Source organism: Colossoma macropomum, unplaced genomic scaffold (genome assembly GCF_904425465.1).
Source record: "Colossoma macropomum unplaced genomic scaffold, Colossoma_macropomum, whole genome shotgun sequence".
Lineage (NCBI taxonomy): Eukaryota > Metazoa > Chordata > Actinopteri > Characiformes > Serrasalmidae > Colossoma > Colossoma macropomum.
This window is the reverse complement of record NW_023494804.1, coordinates 14521137-14541989: the sequence shown is the minus strand read 5'-3', so window position 1 is coordinate 14541989 and position 20853 is coordinate 14521137. Positions and strand designations below refer to the sequence as shown.

The following is a 20853-nucleotide window of genomic DNA, read 5'->3' as shown; positions in this document are numbered from 1 at the left end:
ATGTAAATGTGTTGTTTAAAGGTAACATTTTGTCCTGTAATGTGTTTTTCTCTCAGAATTTTCGAAGAATTATTTTGAATCCAGGCTGAGCTGCTGAACATTCCTCCACATTCACACCGGGCAATGTTTTAAAATGTGACGTTACAGGACAGACTGGTTCTGTCTGGTTCTTCTGCAGCAGTGAGAACCTGGTTTAAGGTGTATTAAAGTGTATTCTGTTCGTCTCTTTGTGTGCTTATTCCTTTATGTGTTGCTGTTTTACTGCATTAATGCTGAATATCAACAACTCAAACTAAAGCAGTTCTGTTTAATTAGTCTGCAGCTTCATCTTCTTGTTTGTTTCTCAACACAAGGGCAGAACGTTTTTCCCCAGAAAGCTTTTACTGTCCTTCCTTCTTCTGAACGTCAGAAACTCGTTCAGCCTGATTTTTTGGGGCAGATCCTGGAGTCACCTGAAAAAAAGTTCACGCCGGTGACAGATCTGTGTTTAAATCTGTATTAAATCTCGCTCTCGTAAACCTGCTGAGATTGTTTCATCTGCAGTTTCTTTGGCAGCGTTATGGCGGTAAACCTGAGTAAAAACGGAGCTTCACTTTCAGCTGCTTATAATGAAGTAGTGAACGGAAATACAGACACAGACTGGTAAGACTTCACCTCCCTCATCCTCTGCGCTTTATCTATAATCTGAGATAAAAATCCTTTGTTACCCGTGAGGCGACTGAATGATTGTGTTTTGGACATCAGCGTTTAATTCAGCTCATTTAAAAAGTCTCAGATTTGAAGGTGCTGCTCTGTAAATGCTGAATGTTAATGTTCCTGAGTTTACATGGGACTGAAATCTAAATGAAGATAATGCTAAAGCTAATCTAGACATTAATGCTAATCTAGACACTAACACGAATATAAACGCTAATGCTAATCTAAACACTAACACTAAAATAAACACTAACGCTAATACAAACACTAACACAAATAAAAACACTAATGCTAATCTAAACACTAACACTAATATAAACACTAACGCTAATACAAACACTAACACAAATAAAAACACTAATGCTAATCTAAACACTAACACTAATATAAACACTAATGCTAATATAAGCACTAACACTAATATGAACACTAACACTAATATAAGCTTTAATACTAATATAAACACTACCACTTATCTAAACACTAACACTAATATAAGCACTAACACATACAAACATTAAAGCTAATTTAAACACACACTAATATAAGCACTAACACTAATATAAACATTAAAGCTATTATAAACACACACACACATCTTCTAAGCCGCTTCTCCTTCTGGGTTCGGGGGGTGCTGGAGCTTATCCCAGCTGTTATCGGGCGGAAGGCAGGATACACCCTGGACAGTCCATCGCAGGGCAGCTATTATAAACATTAATGCTAATATAAACACTAACACTAATATGGACACTAACATAAACACTAACACTAATGAAAGCACTAAAACTAATATAAACATTAATGCTAAAAAAAACACTAATATAAATACTAATGCTAATATAAATATTAACACCAATATGAACACTAATATAAGCACTAATGCTAATATAAACACTAATACAAAGACTAACATAAACACTAATGCAAATATAAAGACAAACACTAATATAAGCACTAACACTAATATGAATGTTAATGCTAATACAAACACTAATGCTAAACTAAATGCTGAGCTTTAACTGCTTATTGAACTGTTTACAGGGTTTTATTCACATATGAAGGAAACAGCAATAACATTCAAGTAGCAGGAAAAGGAGGTGAGCGTTTTGTGCTGCGCTGGAGCTTCTGGTGATTTATTTTCATGAGCGTTATTTGTTTATGTATTAGAGATTGTTCAGTGTGTTTTGCTGTTAGTTGTTAATGTTCAGTGTTGTAGAGCTGTGAGTGGACGCTGCTGTGCTGACCATGTGTTGCAGTTGGAGGTCTGGACGAGATGGTTCAGGAGTTCAACAGCGGAAAGGTGATGTACGGGTTCTGCAGAGTTCTCGACCCCAGCTCTGGAGTCTCCAAACTGGTTCTGATAAACTGGGTAAGTGAGAACACGCTGTGTGGACATGGTCAGTGCACGAAGGAACTGTATATCTTACAAAAACAAAACAAAACAACACCATTACCCACTGTGCTATACGAAACAATCGAAGCCATTGCCCACTACGCTATACCAATCAGAGCTGGGTCTTGGTCCGCTTCAAACCGAACCCTGTTCAGTTCACTGCTGATGGAACATGCTCTGTGTACAAACAAGGCAAATCATTAACAGTGCTCGCTTTCCTTCTCTTCTAGAGGGATGTCAGCACCATACAGCCAGCATAACAGCTGTTTTAACGACTGACTCTTTAGACTCTCATCACGAGCCGCTGTTAACATCTCTCTATAAAATAATAGAGAAGAGAGGAGTTTGATTTTAACTCATGGATCGTAGAGCGTATATCTGGTCAAGCATTAGCGACCTGAGTGGTTAAACTCAGACTGATAAACCAGCGACAAAGAAGCAGATATCAGGTAAAATTTATCATTATTGTTAACTGTGGTGACGCTAATCCAAAAGCCCAGTGATTGAAGTGAGGTTTATTTTAAATGAACCACAAAAACCCTCAATACTAGAAACTAGAAAAGGCCAATCTGATCTTTTTCAGGCCTGAATTCTCAGGTTGTCAGCGTCAGCATTTAAGACAAGAAAAATAAACCTGTATTTAAAAAAGTTGATTTTAGTGCTTTGTAGTCATGGGCCTTGGGGTGGAGAAGGTTGAGAACCCCTGCACTACGCTTTACCAAATAATCAGAGCTGTTGCCCACCACACTATACCAATCAGAGCTGATACACCACTATGCTATACCAATCAGAGCTGATAGACCACTACGCTATACTGAACAATTAGAGCCGTTACCCACTACACTATACCACACAATCAGAGCCATTATCCACTACGCTATACCAAACAATCAGAGCCATTACCTATATGCTCTATCGAACAATCGAAGCTGTTACCTATACACTGTACCGAACGATCAGAGCCGTTACCTATACACTGTACCGAACAATCAGAGCCGTTATCCACTACGCAATACCAATCAGAGCCATTACTCACTACTGTATACCAAATAATCAAGCCGTTACACATTACGCTATACCAATCAGAGCCGTTACCCACTACACTATACCACACAATCAGAGCCATTACCCACTACACTATACCACACAATCAGAGCTGTAACCCACTACACTATACCAAACAATCAGAGGCGTTACCCACTACGCTGTATCAATCAAAGCCATTACCCACTACGCTACACAAAACAATCAGAGCCGTTACCCACTACGCTATACCAATCAGAGCCATTACCCACTAAACTATACCAATCAGAGCCATTACCCACTACGCTATACCAATCAGAGCCATTACCCACTACACTATACCAATCAGAGCCATTACCCACTACACTATACCAATCAGAGCCATTACCCACAACGCTATACAGAACAATCAGAGCCATTACCCACTACGCTACACAAAACAATCAGAGCCGTTACCCACTACGCTATACCAATCAGAGCCATTACCCACTACGCTACACAAAACAATCAGAGCCGCTACCCACTACGCTATACAAATCAGAGCCATTACCCAATACGCTACATGAAACAATCAGAGCCGTTATCCACTACACTATACCAAACAATCAGAGCCATGAACCACTACACTATACCAATCAGAGCTATTACCCACTACGCTATGCCAATCATAGTTGTTACTCACCATGTCCTTTTGTTTTTTTGAGCTCAGTTTATTTTGATCCAGATTTTTTGAGTAACTTCCAGCTTACTCAGTTGAGCCAAATCTTCACGTCAGTGTGTTAATGTGTGTGTATATGTGTGTAGACGGGTGAGGGAGTGAAGGGCATGCGAAAAGGAATCTGTGCCAACCATGTCCAGTCAATGGCCAATTTCCTGAGGGTGAGTTTATAATTCTTACAGACATTAAAAGCACTGAAGACCAGTACTGAGTGAGCGGGGTACTGTAGCAGTACTGCAGTAGTACTGCATTACAGTTTAAGTTACCGTATTACAGATTATATTACCGTATTACAGTTTATATTACTGTATTATAGTATGTTACTGTATTAAAGTCTATGTTACCATATTACAGGTTATATTACCATACTACAGTTAATGTTACCATATTACAGTTTATGTTACCGTATTGCCCCTTATATTACTGTCTTACCGTTTATATTATAAAGTCTATGTTACCGTGTTCTTTCACTGTAGTACAGCTTGAATTACTGTATCACAGTTTACATTACTGTATTACAGTTTATGTTATTGTATTACAGTTTATATGTGTCTGCATGTACGTGTATCTGCATGTGTGTATCTTTGTGTGTGTGTGCAGGGAGCTCATGTGACGGTGAACGCTCGCTCGGAGGATGATGTCGATCCTGACATGATCATGAATAAAGTCTCTAAAGCAACTGGAGTGAATTACAGCTTCCACAGAGAGAACGCCACCACTAACAGCTCCAATTATACTGTACCTCCCAGCTCTAAGGTGAGATCACACACACATACACACACACACACACACACACACACACACACAGTAGTACTGTGAATAGTTTGCACTCTGAATGATCAAGAGGGTCATTACAAAACCGTGTTCATTCTTCTCTGAAAAAGAGGAAACCCACACCAACAGGATCTCACTGACTTTGTAACGCAGCACAGCTGGACTTGCACAGGCCATGTTTATGAAGCAAAATGAAACGTTTGCTGTTGCAAGTTGTGTAAACATGAAGTAAAAGGTTTGTTTGAGTAGGTTAAAAACTCAACAGACAGCTAACTGGCTAACATATTAACCAGAGGAGCCAGAATGAGAGCTGCACCATTTAAGGTGGAACACAAAACTAAAAAAAAAGAAGAACTGAATAGCTGTATAAGAACTGAAGTGTATTCGGCTCTGTTCTTCTTGACCTTTTTGGTCAAAAATAAAATACTAAAGCTCAGAAGTGAGAAATCCTAGAATGTTACAGCTTCAGCATTTAAGGTGGAACAGAACATTTGAATAGGAGTCCAGGTTCAGTCTGGGAGATCCTGTATTGACGTGTGTGCTGATGTTCTAAAAAGTTCCACCGCAGTTCCTTAAGCTACTCAGGACTGATGAGCTGATATGTTTGTTCTTCTGCTATTTGCTGAAACGCTCCTCTTTAAAATTTTACTGCAGTTGTTATTTCTCTACAGTAGCAACACCTCTACAGGAGGACGGGTTTCAGATGCTCTGCACTCTGGGTGTTGAGTTTGTGGTATTGATCCATGTCTGTGTCTCTGCAGCACTCCGTCTACCAGAAGATCAGCGCTGTGGACGAAATTAAAAACACTGATAGGGAGAGTTTCTGGGCTCAGGCAGAGGTAACACAGACCCCTCAGTCACAGAACAGTGCTCTGTTTGGTTTGTGGTTTGTGGTTTATCTGTCTGTCTGTCTGTCTCTCAGCGTGAGGAGAAGAACCGGCGGCTGCAGGAGCGAAAGAGAGCAGAGGAGGAGCGGCGACGATTAGAGGAGGAGAGAAAACAGCAGGAAGCTCGAGAGTCGGCCGAGAGAGAGCGAAGACAGAGAGAGAGACACAAACAGATAGAGCAGCAGAGGTGAGAGAGAGTCAGACAGATAGATGGACAGGTAAGGAGGTGAGAGAGCGACAGATAGAGCAGCAGAGGTGAAAGAGAGGCCTCATTTACACCTGGTCACTTTGTGTGTCTTGAGCAGATTATATCTGGATGAGGCCACATAAAAATGTAAGTGTAAACAAACCAAAGACACATTTAAAACTGAAACAAATCCTAGTAAAATGAAATCCCACCCAGTACAACCAAAAACTCCTTCCAGTACAACCAAAAATCCTCTCGGTACAACCAGAAACTCCTCCTAGTACAACCAAAACTTCTCTCAGTACAATAAAACTCCTTTCAGTACAACTGAAACTCCTCCCAGTACAACCAAAACCCCTTTCAGTACAAAGGAACTTCTTAAAGCACAACCAAAACTTCTCCCAAGACAACGAAACTCCTCCTAGTACAACTGAAACTCCTCCCAGTGCAACAGAAACTCCTCCTAGTACATCTCAGTTTCCTCCCAGTACAACCAGAACTCCTCCAAGCACAACCAAAACTCCTCCCAGTACAAAGAAACTCCTCCTAGTACCACCGAAACTCCTCCCAGTACAACCGAAACTCCTCTCAGTACAACCGAAACTCCTCCCCATGCAGTGCGTCACTGGGCTTGTGATCTATGTCTGTGAGGAGGATAATCGGGGAGGACACACATGGTTGGGGATGAAACTAAATGCATAGTATCAACATGGACAGACAAGACTGTAAAAAACATACTGCAGATGAAGATGCTGAATAGATTAACAGTTGGTAATTGGTTGCAGCGTAACGAGCAGATTTGGATATTCCGTTTCACACAGCAATCAGATTTCAGTCCAACTAACCGGAGATGCATTTGACTACCAAGTATAAATACATGTAGCTAAAATTGTTCTGCGCTGTATTTTCTGCTGTGTTCTGAATTAATTAATGAGAATAATTAATTAGAATAATATCTGAGTTAGCTGTAGCTGAATTACAGTCAGTGTGCAGCATTTGTGCTGTGTCAAGTTTGTGTTTGAATGCAGCTCTGAGTCTCCTTTAATATGATCATCAGTCTGAGCCGATTTTATTTTTAATTATAATTAATACTGTGAAAAATAATATTCTTGGTCACAAAACCTATAGGTTTGAATTTTACAAAACATTAATAGAAAACAATATGCATAATTGCTGCACAAGAAAAATTAAAGGAGACAATATATTTAGTGTTTTTTCTGTAGTAAAGACCTAATTCTTCTGCAGATCTTTTGAAAAGAAGCAGGAGGCAGAGATTAAAGAACGTCAGGAACATCAGGAACATCAGGAGTATCAGGTAAGAGTTCAAATTCAGAGTTTCTGAGTTTCAGAGAGTCTAAAAAGTGGATAAAACTGTTTAGATTAAATGGCCGGTGAGCCAAAATATAACAGCTGCAGCATTTAAAGTGGAACAGAACATTTGAATAGGAGTCCAGGTTCAGTCTGGGAGCTCCTGTATTGATGTGTGTGCTGATGTTCTAAGAAGTTCCACTGCAGTTCTTAAAGCTACTGATGAGCTTAAAGGACTGATGAGCTGATACGTTTGTTCTTCTGCTGTTTGCTGAAACGCTCCTCTTTAAAATTTTACTGCAGCCGTTATATCTCTGCAGTAGCAGCACTTTTACAAGAAGACAGGTTTCAGATGCTCTGCACTCTGGGTGTTGAGTTTGTGGTATTGATCCATGTCTGTGTCTCTGCAGCGCTCCGTCTACCAGAAGATCAGCGCTGTGGACGAAATTAAAAACACTGATAGGGAGAGTTTCTGGGCTCAGGCAGAGGTAACACAGACCCCTCAGTCACAGAACAGTGCTCTGTTTGGTTTGTGGTTTGTGGTTTATCTGTCTGTCTGTCTGTCTCTCAGCGTGAGGAGAAGAACCGGCGGCTGCAGGAGCGAAAGAGAGCAGAGGAGGAGCGGCGACGATTAGAGGAGGAGAAAAAACAGCAGGAAGCTCGAGAGTCGGCCGAGAGAGAGCGAAGACAGAGAGAGAGACACAAACAGATAGAGCAGCAGAGGTGAGAGAGAGTCAGACAGATAGATGGACAGGTAAGGAGGTGAGAGAGCGACAGATAGAGCAGCAGAGGTGAAAGAGAGGCCTCATTTACACCTGGTCACTTTGTGTGTCTTGAGCAGATTATATCTGGATGAGGCCACATAAAAATGTAAGTGTAAACAAACCAAAGACACATTTAAAATTGAAACAAATCCTAGTAAAATGAAACCCCGCCCAGTACAACCAAAAACTCCACCCAGTACAACCAAAACTCCTCTCAGTACAACAAAACTCCTTCCAGTACAACCAAAAATCCTCTCGGTACAACCAGAAACTCCTCCCAGTACAACCAAAACTTCTCTCAGTACAATAAAACTCCTTTCAGTACAACTGAAACTCCTCCCAGTACAACCAAAACCCCTTTCAGTACAAAGGAACTTCTTAAAGCACAACCAAAACTTCTCCCAAGACAACGAAACTCCTCCTAGTACAACTGAAACTCCTCCCAGTACAACAGAAACTCCTCCTAGTACATCTCAGTTTCCTCCCAGTACAACCAGAACTCCTCCAAGCACAACCAAAACTCCTCCCAGTACAAAGAAACTCCTCCTAGTACCACCGAAACTCCTCCCAGTACAACCGAAACTCCTCTCAGTACAACCGAAACTCCTCCCCATGCAGTGCGTCACTGGGCTTGTGATCTATGTCTGTGAGGAGGATAATCGGGGAGGACACACATGGTTGGGGATGAAACTAAATGCATAGTATCAACATGGACAGACAAGACTGTAAGAAACATACTGCAGATGAAGATGCTGAATAGATTAACAGTTGGTAATGGTTGCAGCGTAACGAGCAGATTTGGATATTCCGTTTCACACAGCAATCAGATTTCAGTCCAACTAACCGGAGATGCATTTGACTACCAAGTATAAATACATGTAGCTAAAATTGTTCTGCGCTGTATTTTCTGCTGTGTTCTGAATTAATTAATGAGAATAATTAATTAGAATAATATCTGAGTTAGCTGTAGCTGAATTACAGTCAGTGTGCAGCATTTGTGCTGTGTCAAGTTTGTGTTTGAATGCAGCTCTGAGTCTCCTTTAATATGATCATCAGTCTGAGCCGATTTTATTTTTAATTATAATTAATACTGTGAAAAATAATATTCTTGGTCACAAAACCTATAGGTTTGAATTTTACAAAACATTAATAGAAAACAATATGCATAATTGCTGCACAAGAAAAATTAAAGGAGACAATATATTTAGTGTTTTTTCTGTAGTAAAGACCTAATTCTTCTGCAGATCTTTTGAAAAGAAGCAGGAGGCAGAGATTAAAGAACGTCAGGAACATCAGGAACATCAGGAGTATCAGGTAAGAGTTCAAATTCAGAGTTTCTGAGTTTCAGAGAGTCTAAAAAGTGGATAAAACTGTTTAGATTAAATGGCCGGTGAGCCAAAATATAACAGCTGCAGCATTTAAAGTGGAACAGAACATTTGAATAGGAGTCCAGGTTCAGTCTGGGAGCTCCTGTATTGATGTGTGTGCTGATGTTCTAAGAAGTTCCACTGCAGTTCTTAAAGCTACTGATGAGCTTAAAGGACTGATGAGCTGATACGTTTGTTCTTCTGCTGTTTGCTGAAACGCTCCTCTTTAAAATTTTACTGCAGCCGTTATATCTCTGCAGTAGCAGCACTTTTACAAGAAGACAGGTTTCAGATGCTCTGCACTCTGGGTGTTGAGTTTGTGGTATTGATCCATGTCTGTGTCTCTGCAGCGCTCCGTCTACCAGAAGATCAGCGCTGTGGACGAAATTAAAAACACTGATAGGGAGAGTTTCTGGGCTCAGGCAGAGGTAACACAGACCCCTCAGTCACAGAACAGTGCTCTGTTTGGTTTGTGGTTTGTGGTTTATCTGTCTGTCTGTCTGTCTCTCAGCGTGAGGAGAAGAACCGGCGGCTGCAGGAGCGAAAGAGAGCAGAGGAGGAGCGGCGACGATTAGAGGAGGAGAAAAAACAGCAGGAAGCTCGAGAGTCGGCCGAGAGAGAGCGAAGACAGAGAGAGAGACACAAACAGATAGAGCAGCAGAGGTGAGAGAGAGTCAGACAGATAGATGGACAGGTAAGGAGGTGAGAGAGCGACAGATAGAGCAGCAGAGGTGAAAGAGAGGCCTCATTTACACCTGGTCACTTTGTGTGTCTTGAGCAGATTATATCTGGATGAGGCCACATAAAAATGTAAGTGTAAACAAACCAAAGACACATTTAAAATTGAAACAAATCCTAGTAAAATGAAACCCCGCCCAGTACAACCAAAAACTCCACCCAGTACAACCAAAACTCCTCTCAGTACAACAAAACTCCTTCCAGTACAACCAAAAATCCTCTCGGTACAACCAGAAACTCCTCCCAGTACAACCAAAACTTCTCTCAGTACAATAAAACTCCTTTCAGTACAACTGAAACTCCTCCCAGTACAACCAAAACCCCTTTCAGTACAAAGGAACTTCTTAAAGCACAACCAAAACTTCTCCCAAGACAACGAAACTCCTCCTAGTACAACTGAAACTCCTCCCAGTACAACAGAAACTCCTCCTAGTACATCTCAGTTTCCTCCCAGTACAACCAGAACTCCTCCAAGCACAACCAAAACTCCTCCCAGTACAAAGAAACTCCTCCTAGTACCACCGAAAACTCCTCCCAGTACAACCGAAACTCCTCTCAGTACAACCGAAACTCCTCCCCATGCAGTGCGTCACTGGGCTTGTGATCTATGTCTGTGAGGAGGATAATCGGGGAGGACACACATGGTTGGGGATGAAACTAAATGCATAGTATCAACATGGACAGACAAGACTGTAAGAAACATACTGCAGATGAAGATGCTGAATAGATTAACAGTTGGTAATTGGTTGCAGCGTAACGAGCAGATTTGGATATTCTGTTTCACACAGCAATCAGATTTCAGTCCAACTAACCGGAGATGCATTTGACTACCAAGTATAAATACATGTAGCTAAAATTGTTCTGCGCTGTATTTTCTGCTGTGTTCTGAATTAATTAATGAGAATAATTAATTAGAATAATATCTGAGTTAGCTGTAGCTGAATTACAGTCAGTGTGCAGCATTTGTGCTGTGTCAGGTTTGTGTTTGAATGCAGCTCTGAGTCTCCTTTAATATGATCATCAGTCTGAGCCGATTTTATTTTTAATTATAATTAATACTGTGAAAAATAATATTCTTGGTCACAAAACCTATAGGTTTGAATTTTACAAAACATTAATAGAAAACAATATGCATAATTGCTGCACAAGAAAAATTAAAGGAGACAATATATTTAGTGTTTTTTCTGTAGTAAAGACCTAATTCTTCTGCAGATCTTTTGAAAAGAAGCAGGAGGCAGAGATTAAAGAACGTCAGGAACATCAGGAACATCAGGAGTATCAGGTAAGAGTTCAAATTCAGAGTTTCTGAGTTTCAGAGAGTCTAAAAAGTGGATAAAACTGTTTAGATTAAATGGCCGGTGAGCCAAAATATAACAGCTGCAGCATTTAAAGTGGAACAGAACATTTGAATAGGAGTCCAGGTTCAGTCTGGGAGCTCCTGTATTGATGTGTGTGCTGATGTTCTAAGAAGTTCCACTGCAGTTCTTAAAGCTACTGATGAGCTTAAAGGACTGATGAGCTGATACGTTTGTTCTTCTGCTGTTTGCTGAAACGCTCCTCTTTAAAATTTTACTGCAGCCGTTATATCTCTGCAGTAGCAGCACTTTTACAAGAAGACAGGTTTCAGATGCTCTGCACTCTGGGTGTTGAGTTTGTGGTATTGATCCATGTCTGTGTCTCTGCAGCGCTCCGTCTACCAGAAGATCAGCGCTGTGGACGAAATTAAAAACACCGATAGGGAGAGTTTCTGGGCTCAGGCAGAGGTAACACAGCCCCCTCAGTCACAGAACAGTGCTCTGTTTGGTTTGTGGTTTGTGGTTTATCTGTCTGTCTGTCTGTCTCTCAGCGTGAGGAGAAGAACCGGCGGCTGCAGGAGCGAAAGAGAGCAGAGGAGGAGCGGCGACGATTAGAAGAGGAGAGAAAACAGCAGGAAGCTCGAGAGTCGGCCGAGAGAGAGCGAAGACAGAGAGAGAGACACAAACAGATAGAGCAGCAGAGGTGAGAGAGAGTCAGACAGATAGATGGACAGGTAAGGAGGTGAGAGAGAGACAGAGAGCAGCAGAGGTGAGAGAGACACAGACCATTAAGATCCATGACGTGTTTCTGTTTTCTTCTGTAGTCCTATAGTAATGGGTTTGGGGGGTATGAAGCAGAGCAGCTCCTCTGTCTGTCTGTTTAATATAGTGTTTAATAATGATGTTTGTGTTCAGTTAATCAAGTAAACTCACAATTAACAGTCCAGTCAAACAGGTCTCTTACAGTCCAGTCATACTAGCGTTTGCCAACAAAATGTTTTGAGTAAAATTACATTATTTCCATGGAATTTTGCTGCAGTGAGTGATTCAAAGTGAATCATTTTGTGTGGTCAACTTTGCTGCTTTGCCTTTGTTGACCTCTAAAGGGATGGAGCTTCATACAGCAGCACTGAACCACCAAAACAGGAAACACTAATTTTAGCAGTGTTTATTCACGAATATTTAAATGTTTCTTCTCCACTGACCATAAATAAACACAGAAAGAGAGACTGTGTGATACGCGGTCAGTCAGGAGACTCTATTAGACTGTGTTAGACTGTATTATTACCTTTAGTGTTTTTAATGTTTATGCTTAGCGATTTAGCGAGTTTGCTAGCTGCAGTCTCGGCCCATTTCATACACCAACGTGAACTGCAAATGTCTAGCGCAGGGGTGCCCAGACTTTTAGTCTTAGGAGGCCAAAGTTCAGTGTATGGGCAGACAAAACTTATTACAAATAAAGAAAATATGTAGTCTTCAAATTCAAATTTTGTTTTGTTACTAAAATGCTTTTAAAATTTAGTTAGAATGTAACCAGTGTGCAGTGCCAGGTTAGTGAGACTTTATTGTGACAGAATTGCGAGTTATAGTGAGTGAATCAGTGTGAGCTGATTTTATTTTTAATTATAATTAATTCTGTCAAACAAATTCAACCTGAAGGTTTGAACTTTTCAGAACATAATAGCCGCATACAAAAAATAAGACATTAAAGGAAAAGATATTTAGTGCCTTTTATGTAGTAAAGATGTAATTCTTCTGTAGATCTTTTGAGAAGAAGCAGGAAGAGGAGATTAAGGAGCGTCAGGAGCAGGTAGGAGCTCACACTGGTATCTGTAAGGACACCGAGTTGATGTTTATACATAAGTCTGTAATACAATGTCATAATATCTAAAACTGTGTTGATTCAGGAGGAGCGCGAGCAACAGTCCGTCCAGCAGAAAGGAATAAGAAGCACTAAGTCTGTTCAGACAGCTAACGTGAGTGAACACCTGCAGTGGATTCAGTGTTTTAAAGAGAGAGAGAGAGAGAGAATAAAGCAGCATGGTTGTTTTTGCAGGAGGCTGCAGCTATCATCTCTCAGAGGGCCGTGAACCCCAGAGATCTGTTCAGAGAGAAGGAGAGAAATTTTACCACTAACGGAGCTCCGAACTCCCCTAGCCAGCCAGGCAAGACATCTCTAATAATCACTGACAGACACTGACATACTTTAACAGACACTGACAAATATTTACAGACATTTACAGACACTGACAGACATTAACAAACATTTGCAGACACTGACTGACACTGATAGGCATTTTCAGACACTTACAGACACTGACAGACATTAACAGACATTTACAGACACTGACTGACACTGACAGACATTTTCAGACACAGACATTAACAGACATTTACAGACACTGACTGACACTGACAGACATTTTCAGACACTTACAGACATTTACAGACACTGACAGGCATTAACAGACACTGACAGACAGTTACAGACACTAACAGACATTTACAGACTCTGACAGACATTTACAGACATTCACAGACAATGACAGGCATTAACAGACACTGACAGACATTTACAGACACTGACAGGCATTATAAGATGACGACAGACATTTACAGACACTAACAGACATTTACAGACACTGACAGACATTTACAGCCATTTACAGACATTCACAGACAATTACAGACACGTCCACATACTGACAAACATTTACAGACATTTTCAGACACTTACAGACACTTACTCATACTGACAAACATTTACATTTACAGACACTGACAGACATTTACAGACACTTACAGGCACTGACAGACATTTACAGACACTGACAGACATTTACAGACACTAACAGGCATTAACAGACACTGACAGACACGTACAGATATTTACAGATACTTCCAGACATTTACAGACACTTACAGATGCTGACAAACATTTACAGACATTTACAGATCTTTACAGACACTGACAGACATTTACAGATCTTTACAGACACTCACAGACATTGACAGACATTTACAGACACTGAGAGACATTTACAGACACTGACATACACCAATGGACATTTACAGACACTGACAGACATTCACAGACACTGACATATGTTTACAGACACTGGCAGACATTTACAGACACTGGCAGACATTTACAGACACTGACAAACATTTACAGATGTTTACAGACACAGACACAGTCAGATATTTACAGACATTTAGACACTAATAGACATTTATAGACATTTACAGAAACTTACAGACACTGACATTTATAGACATTTACACGCATTTACAGATACTTACAGACACTAACATTTACAGACATGCAAATTTACAGACATTTGCAGACACTGACAGATATTTACAGAAACATACAGACACTGTCAGGCATTTACAAACATACACAGACATGGACAGACATTTTGGTGGTAATTTCTCCACTTTATGAAAAAAATAAAACTACAGCAGCTTCTGCAGGATTCTCATAGCTAATAACGTTAGCGTTAGCTTCCTAACTGTAGTGTGTTCCCTGATCAAACTCTTTACAGAGTAATTGTATAGTCTGGGGCAGTAAGAGAGTTTTTACTGCACATTCATAAACACACTGACCAAAACAGAACCAACAGACCTGCTTGAGAGAGCTAGATCGTTATAATAACCATGATTAACAATTTGATGGCCATATTTGAAGTTGGCTATCTTGATTGCTAGTTATCTTATCTTATTAGCTGATTTGAAATGGAGTAATATACTGCACTATTCTGCACTCACTCTCACACAAACATCTTACACAGTTAGGAATCAAATAAAGTTTGTTTTTTTCTGTCGAGATTGAAAATAGGGGTAAGAAAAACACTCCTTCTGAGGAGAATAGCATAAATGCTAATAGCTTAGCGTTTGTCAGCTTATGCACACACATTATAAAGGAGGAGATGGTCACGGGTTGGAAAAGCTCCTAATGCTCAAAATGGCGTCAGTTTACAGAGAATGTCCCAACGATATTGTTGTATGAGCGGAGAAAGCCTGAAAAATCATGTTTTTTATGCTTTCTTGAGCTACACGCTACAAACTATTTATGAAGAATTTATAAAATTTATGATTTTATCAGTGATTTTAAATCTGTTGAAACATTAATTTCACTTCAGTTTGTAGTATTTTGGTCTTTCCTCATTCAGAGAGAGGAGTCTGGTCAGACTTTCTAAATAGTGAAATACAGAAACCACAGATATTAAAGATCATTATATAGCAGCACAGCAATATTATACATTATTATAGACAGTTGATATCAGCGCTCATTTGTGTTTCTGCAGGACGTCTGAAGAGCCCGTTTTTCACACAGTCCATCAGCAGTAACACACCCACCCACAAGACATCCCATAATTCCCCTCCAGCCTCCAGGCCCCCCGCCCACACTGCCCCGACTTTTCCACAGCAGGATTCAGGTCTGCAGCAATTCTCACCAATCAATAATAATAAATCACTTCGATCAGTAATAATCAGCCTACTGTAACTCGCCGCTGATGTTGTTGTTTGTGTTTTTGTTTGTTTCTTGTTTACTTTCAGAGCCGTTCTCTGACAACCCGTTCAGCGCTGAACATGATGAAGAATCAGACGAGGAGTGGCAAGGTTCTCCACACATTCTTGGTTTGTGTTCTGCGTGATGCAACATCTCTGTTTAACATCAGTCTGTTTTTCTGATTGATGTACAGATTCTGAAGACGAGGATTCATACCATACTGAGGTTTCTGAGGAAAACATCTACGATCAGGTTCCTTCACATCAGCCTTCACACCAAACAGTTCATCAGGTAAGTTCCAAATCAGAGCACACCTGCAGATTGATTCAGATTCTGTTCTTTATGAAACAGATTCTGTAATGGGGTCTTCCTACACATTCGGCATATCATGTAGAGCTGACATGACCAAAATGATAAATATTAAGTAAAATTTTGGCTACATTCACATAAAAATTCACTTGAAGTGAATAAATCCTTTGTCAGTACAAAAAAATGTGAGAAGAAAATTTGCAGAATAAATTATGTGAATAAATAAAGTCACAACTGATCAGGCTGAAGTTGGCTTCGTATTTGATTCTCTGTTCCTCCTTAAATGGAGTCTCGGGAGACAGAACGTAACTGCTGCACCATTTAAGGTGGAACGGAAAATTTGAACAAAAAGCTGGTGAATTCAGACAGACGGAACTGCAGCTGATTAATAAACATTTCTTAAACTGTTCCGTTAGTCAGTGTGTTCTGTCTTTACGCTCTTACGATGTAAAATACAGCCATAAAATTAAACACAGCAGCAGTGAGAAGCTGCTCAATATTAAAAAGAGCTCTGTAAACTCACTCTGTGAGTGAGTTTTATCACCCTGACGTACAGTTTTATTCTCTTCTACACAAACTCGGACTGATTCACGTCATTATATTACAATAATTTAGCTCTTCTTTAGAGATTAACTGAATAGCTGGACTGAAGTGTGGCTGCTGTGAGAGGAAGTGATCATGGGCCATGTCCCAAACTGAAGGCAGCTGTCTCATAACTCAGTTCCTCAGAAGACAGCTTTGTGGTAAAGTTACCTGCAACTGAATTGCACTGTAGATCCGTTTTGAATGCAGTGATATGTTACTGCGCTGCCATGATGTAAAAGCTCACTGCTAGCTGTTAGCGTTAGCCATTAGTGTGTTCTAAGAAGGCATACTGAACTTTTTTTTTATATAACCAAAATGTGGGAACAATTCGCGTCACAGAAACCTGCTCTACTGCTCACAAAATGACCAACATTTCACTGGGTTTACTGGCTAGGCTAGTGCAGCATTAGCACACCTTAACTTAGTTTAGCTTATGTTAGCTTACATTTGCAAACTGACACTTTAAACAGAATATCAAAACAGACATAATTAAGAGCTGCCTTTCGTACTTAGAATTAAAAAAAAATCCTAAATGCAGGCAGTAGCTGTTTAGCTCAAATTAGTTTAATATAGAATTTGTTCTTTTAACCTCATCAGCGTTGACACACAGGATTATGGGAAATGTAGGTATTGAAGGATCTACGCTGCCTTCGAAAACAACTGAGCGGAGGACCCTCAGCAGCGTTTATACAAACATTTGTTTGAACACGACTGCAAGCTTTTCTGCCTCAGAGTACTCACCACCTTTCCACAATAAATGCATCCATGAACATTTTCTTTGGGTAATATGTAAATTTATGAAATATATTGTGTTTGTATGGAAATTGTGTGCACATTGATTAGCTGTGCCAATGTTCTCAGAGTGAATCAGACTAAACGGGCTTATGTTGATGTTTCTTAGACGGAGGAGTTTCCTGAAGGTCAGGGCTTCAGTGTGAGGGCGCTGTACGACTATCAGGCTGGTCAGTCTTAAACTCGTTTATTAAATTTATATACAATCAACAGAGAAAAATTCAAAATCATTTAATGCTTTTTAAAGCTAAAATGAAACCTGTTTTTCTCTTCAGCGGACGAGACGGAGATCACCTTTGAACCTGGTGATGTCATCACTGAAGTAGAGACGTTGGATGAGAGCTGGTGGCAAGGTCGCGCTCCTGATGGGCATTATGGCATGTTTCCTGCCAATTATGTGGAGCTCATTTAAATCTGCATTTCTGGAAAACACTTCAGTAAAATTCTCCACATCTGCAGTTTGATCAATAATGTTTAATAATGTTTAATAAGAGCTAATTGATTAAACTCTGAAACAACAGATTTATTTTAATGTTTTGTTTTATTCAGACTGCTGTCACACATGTGCCCTCTGAGAATCATTTGTAACTGTATTTCTGTATTTCTGCTCACATAAATATGAATATATATAATAAACTATTCAGATACTCTGATCTGTTTTCATTTTGTGGTAAATCTTTTCTCTGTGTTCTACAGTACTGAGATCATTCGTTAGGAAGATCACAGCACGCAGTTTAATGGTAGTTTGAGTATTTTTGTTGTACATTATTATATATTTGTCATTGATCTCTTGCTGGCTCTGTACCAAACACAGCTCTGAGCCCAGCTCGCCATGTAAAGGGCGAGTGCTCAAGAGTTTCAGGTTTATCATCATCATCATCAACAGCAGCAGCGTCTCTTTTATTTATATAGTGCCTTTTCCATGGTGGGGGTTTCACTGGGATTCCACGGTACAGAGTCACTTTGCTTGCCCGAAAAAAGTCCTTATCCATGGGAAAAAAGTCTCACTCCGCAACTACAGTGCATCACACAGGTGGCGGTCCAGGAAGCCTCAAAGGCCGAAAATACTGCTACGGAGAGCTGTTTTTTATCATTACTGCTACTGAGAGCTGATTGGTTTGTGATCTGATCAGGTCAATGCCTGAGTGAAGCAGTTTGCACTCACTGGCATCATGAATGTTTATGAGGCATTGTTATAAAGTCCTATAACTGGAATTCAAAAGGTCTCAAAAATAAAAAAACGGTGTTGAAATATTTTATGCTATTCTGTTCAGAAGGTTTGTGTAATTCTGTACATTAAAATGATTAGGCACTTACAGTTTAGAATTTTGCACAAAAGCTCTATAGGAGCGCAATCATTCTGGATTCGCTCGGCTTCAGTAGAGCGCCCCCTGTATCTAGTGCCCTGATGTACTTCTATGTATTTAAGGTTCAGGAGTAAGTGTTTAGGGTTTATTGTCTAGGGGTTAGAGTTTAGGGATTAGGATTTACTGTTTAGGGATTGGAGTTTAGGGTTTGGGGTTTGGGGTTTAGGGGTAAGTGTTTAGGGTTTAGAGTTTAGGGATTAGGGTTTAGGGGTTAGAGTTTGGGGATTAGGGTTTGGGGTCTAGGGGTAAGTGTTTAGGGATCAGAGGACGCATTGGGACGAGTCTTGCTTCCTGCGTGACGTAACTGCCCGTATGCCCTCCACTACGCATGCTCTTCGAGCTTCCCTCAGAGTAACGATGGCGGCGCGCGCTCTGCTTGCTTCCACTTTGCGCGTGTCGCGGCTGGCCGGTCGCATCGCGCACGTGAGGTGCGCGAGCGGAGGAGGTGATCAGAACAACTCTTTATTCTGATTATTGTCGATGATAGTGATTAAATCTGATGTAGGACGCTGTGAGAGTCTGACTGAGCGGCCAAGGACACACTGACCCTGTTAGCGTTAGCATTAGCGTCCTGCTGATAAATACTGCCGTGTCTCCAATCTGCGGTTTATTTATATTTTGCACACTCATATGACTTTTATTACAGGGGAAATTGTTGCTGTTAGCTTCTCTGAACGTCCGGAAAACACGCCAGTCATTTGTGTTTTTAGCTTGAGCGGCTAACGAGGACGTTAGCCTGTTAACTTTGTTGTTGTGTTAATTTAATGTTTTATGGTAAAATGCAGGAATTCCTACTGATGAACAGCAGGCCACCGGGCTGGAGAAGGTTATTCTGCACTCCATGAAGGCAGGAACGGTGAGTTCATAACAATAACAACAGCAATGAAAGCTTTTAACTGCTGGAATGTCAGTTCAAAGTTCCTTTTTAAATGGTGCAGCAGTTTCCTGAGTGAGCCTGAGGCGGTACAGTGTAACTTCCGCAGCATTTACGGTGGCGCGGAAATAGGAATACTTTTTATATCGTAATCGAAGTTTAAGAGAGCGCAATTTTATATCGCAAGATCTGCATTTTTTAATAAAGCCTATTAAAAACTTAGTCTTCAGTTTGAGAGGGAATATCTAACCTAATAACACAGAGCTTGTGAACTGCATGTAGATGAGTTAGACCAATCAAAGGCAACCAAACCCCGTGTGTTGTAACATCACAACCACAAGTTCCTGGTACACTGCATTCAGGGATCAAACCTCACGCCAGAAAAAGTGGATATTCTGAACTTACTGGCCAAAACAAACATGCCTGAACCTTAAACCTTGTAGATAATAATCACAATTTAAACTACAGTCACAATATTAGTCAGAAAAATCACAATTAAAAATTTTCCTCAAATCGTTCAACCCTAATTTAAGATGGAAGAGGAAGATATAGTTGACAATGTGATCTACATTAACTGTGCTTATTCCTTTAGGACCCTTACAGCATGCTGAAGCCTAAGCAGTACTCCGGCTCCAAGCAGGACCCTCACATTGTCCCCTCCGTCACCAACAAGAGGATCGTGGGCTGCGTCTGTAAGTCTGTTTTCACTACATCTGTTTTTATCCCTGTTCTGTCAGCCGGAGTCTGGTGTTAAATATGAGCGAACTGTTCTGCATGTGGTAGGTGAGGAGGATAATACGGCCATCGTGTGGTTCTGGCTCCACGAGGGAGAAGCTCAGCGCTGTCCGTCCTGCGGATCACATTACAAACTGGTGCCCCATGACCTGCCTCACTGACCGAGAGACACAGATGGACGAAGAGAGAAAGAGCGCCTTTAAATTCCAGTAACTTAAACGAGAAAACCTCATTTGCATTTGAATGTGTAATGCTCTTAATACTTGAGAGGTCATTCCGCCTGGTGTGGGAAACAATACAACTCCGAAAAAACAGTTTACATAAATTATACTGTACTGTGTATTTTACCCTTGGACCACTTACACCTAATAAACAATATGAACCTTAACGTGTCTTGTTCTGATATAATAAAGTCTGCATACCAGTTCAGTTAGTATTTTATATGTTCTCAGAAACTGGAGCTAAGAATTGCAAAGCAAAAGGTCATTTGCTGCTGATCTTAAAGGGGAATTCCACCAAGTTTTC

General features: G+C 40.5%; 2 protein-coding genes across 4 annotated transcripts; both read left to right on the top strand.

Annotated features, from left to right (window-relative positions):
- Positions 1–214: 214 nt before the first annotated feature.
- On the top strand, positions 215–18005 carry dbnla (drebrin-like a). Of its 3 annotated transcripts, XM_036595722.1 has the most exons (25): positions 215–642; positions 1738–1793; positions 1953–2065; positions 3917–3991; positions 4431–4586; positions 5366–5443; positions 5527–5664; positions 5733–5746; positions 6924–6993; positions 7397–7474; positions 7558–7709; positions 8995–9064; positions 9468–9545; positions 9629–9780; positions 11068–11137; positions 11541–11618; positions 11702–11853; positions 12912–12960; positions 13058–13126; positions 13207–13315; positions 15461–15592; positions 15714–15776; positions 15860–15957; positions 17462–17522; positions 17628–18005. In XM_036595722.1, exons 1-25 carry the CDS (start codon positions 560–562, stop codon positions 17762–17764), a joined length of 2331 nt encoding a protein of 776 aa, XP_036451615.1. In that variant the 5' UTR covers positions 215–559; the 3' UTR covers positions 17765–18005. The 3 variants fall into 3 exon arrangements, with proteins under 3 accessions (XP_036451615.1, XP_036451614.1, XP_036451616.1); XM_036595721.1 differs by lacking the exon at positions 5733–5746 and having other exon boundaries at positions 5527–5678; XM_036595723.1 differs by lacking the exons at positions 5733–5746; positions 11068–11137; positions 11541–11618; positions 11702–11853 and having other exon boundaries at positions 5527–5678.
- Positions 18006–19041: 1036 nt separating this feature from the next.
- zgc:86599 (uncharacterized protein LOC415253 homolog) lies at positions 19042–20716 on the top strand. Its single transcript, XM_036595718.1, has 4 exons — positions 19042–19164; positions 19505–19575; positions 20186–20285; positions 20377–20716. The coding sequence occupies exons 1-4, from the start codon at positions 19077–19079 to the stop codon at positions 20487–20489; spliced, it is 372 nt and encodes a 123-aa protein (XP_036451611.1). The 5' UTR covers positions 19042–19076; the 3' UTR covers positions 20490–20716.
- Positions 20717–20853: the final 137 nt, after the last annotated feature.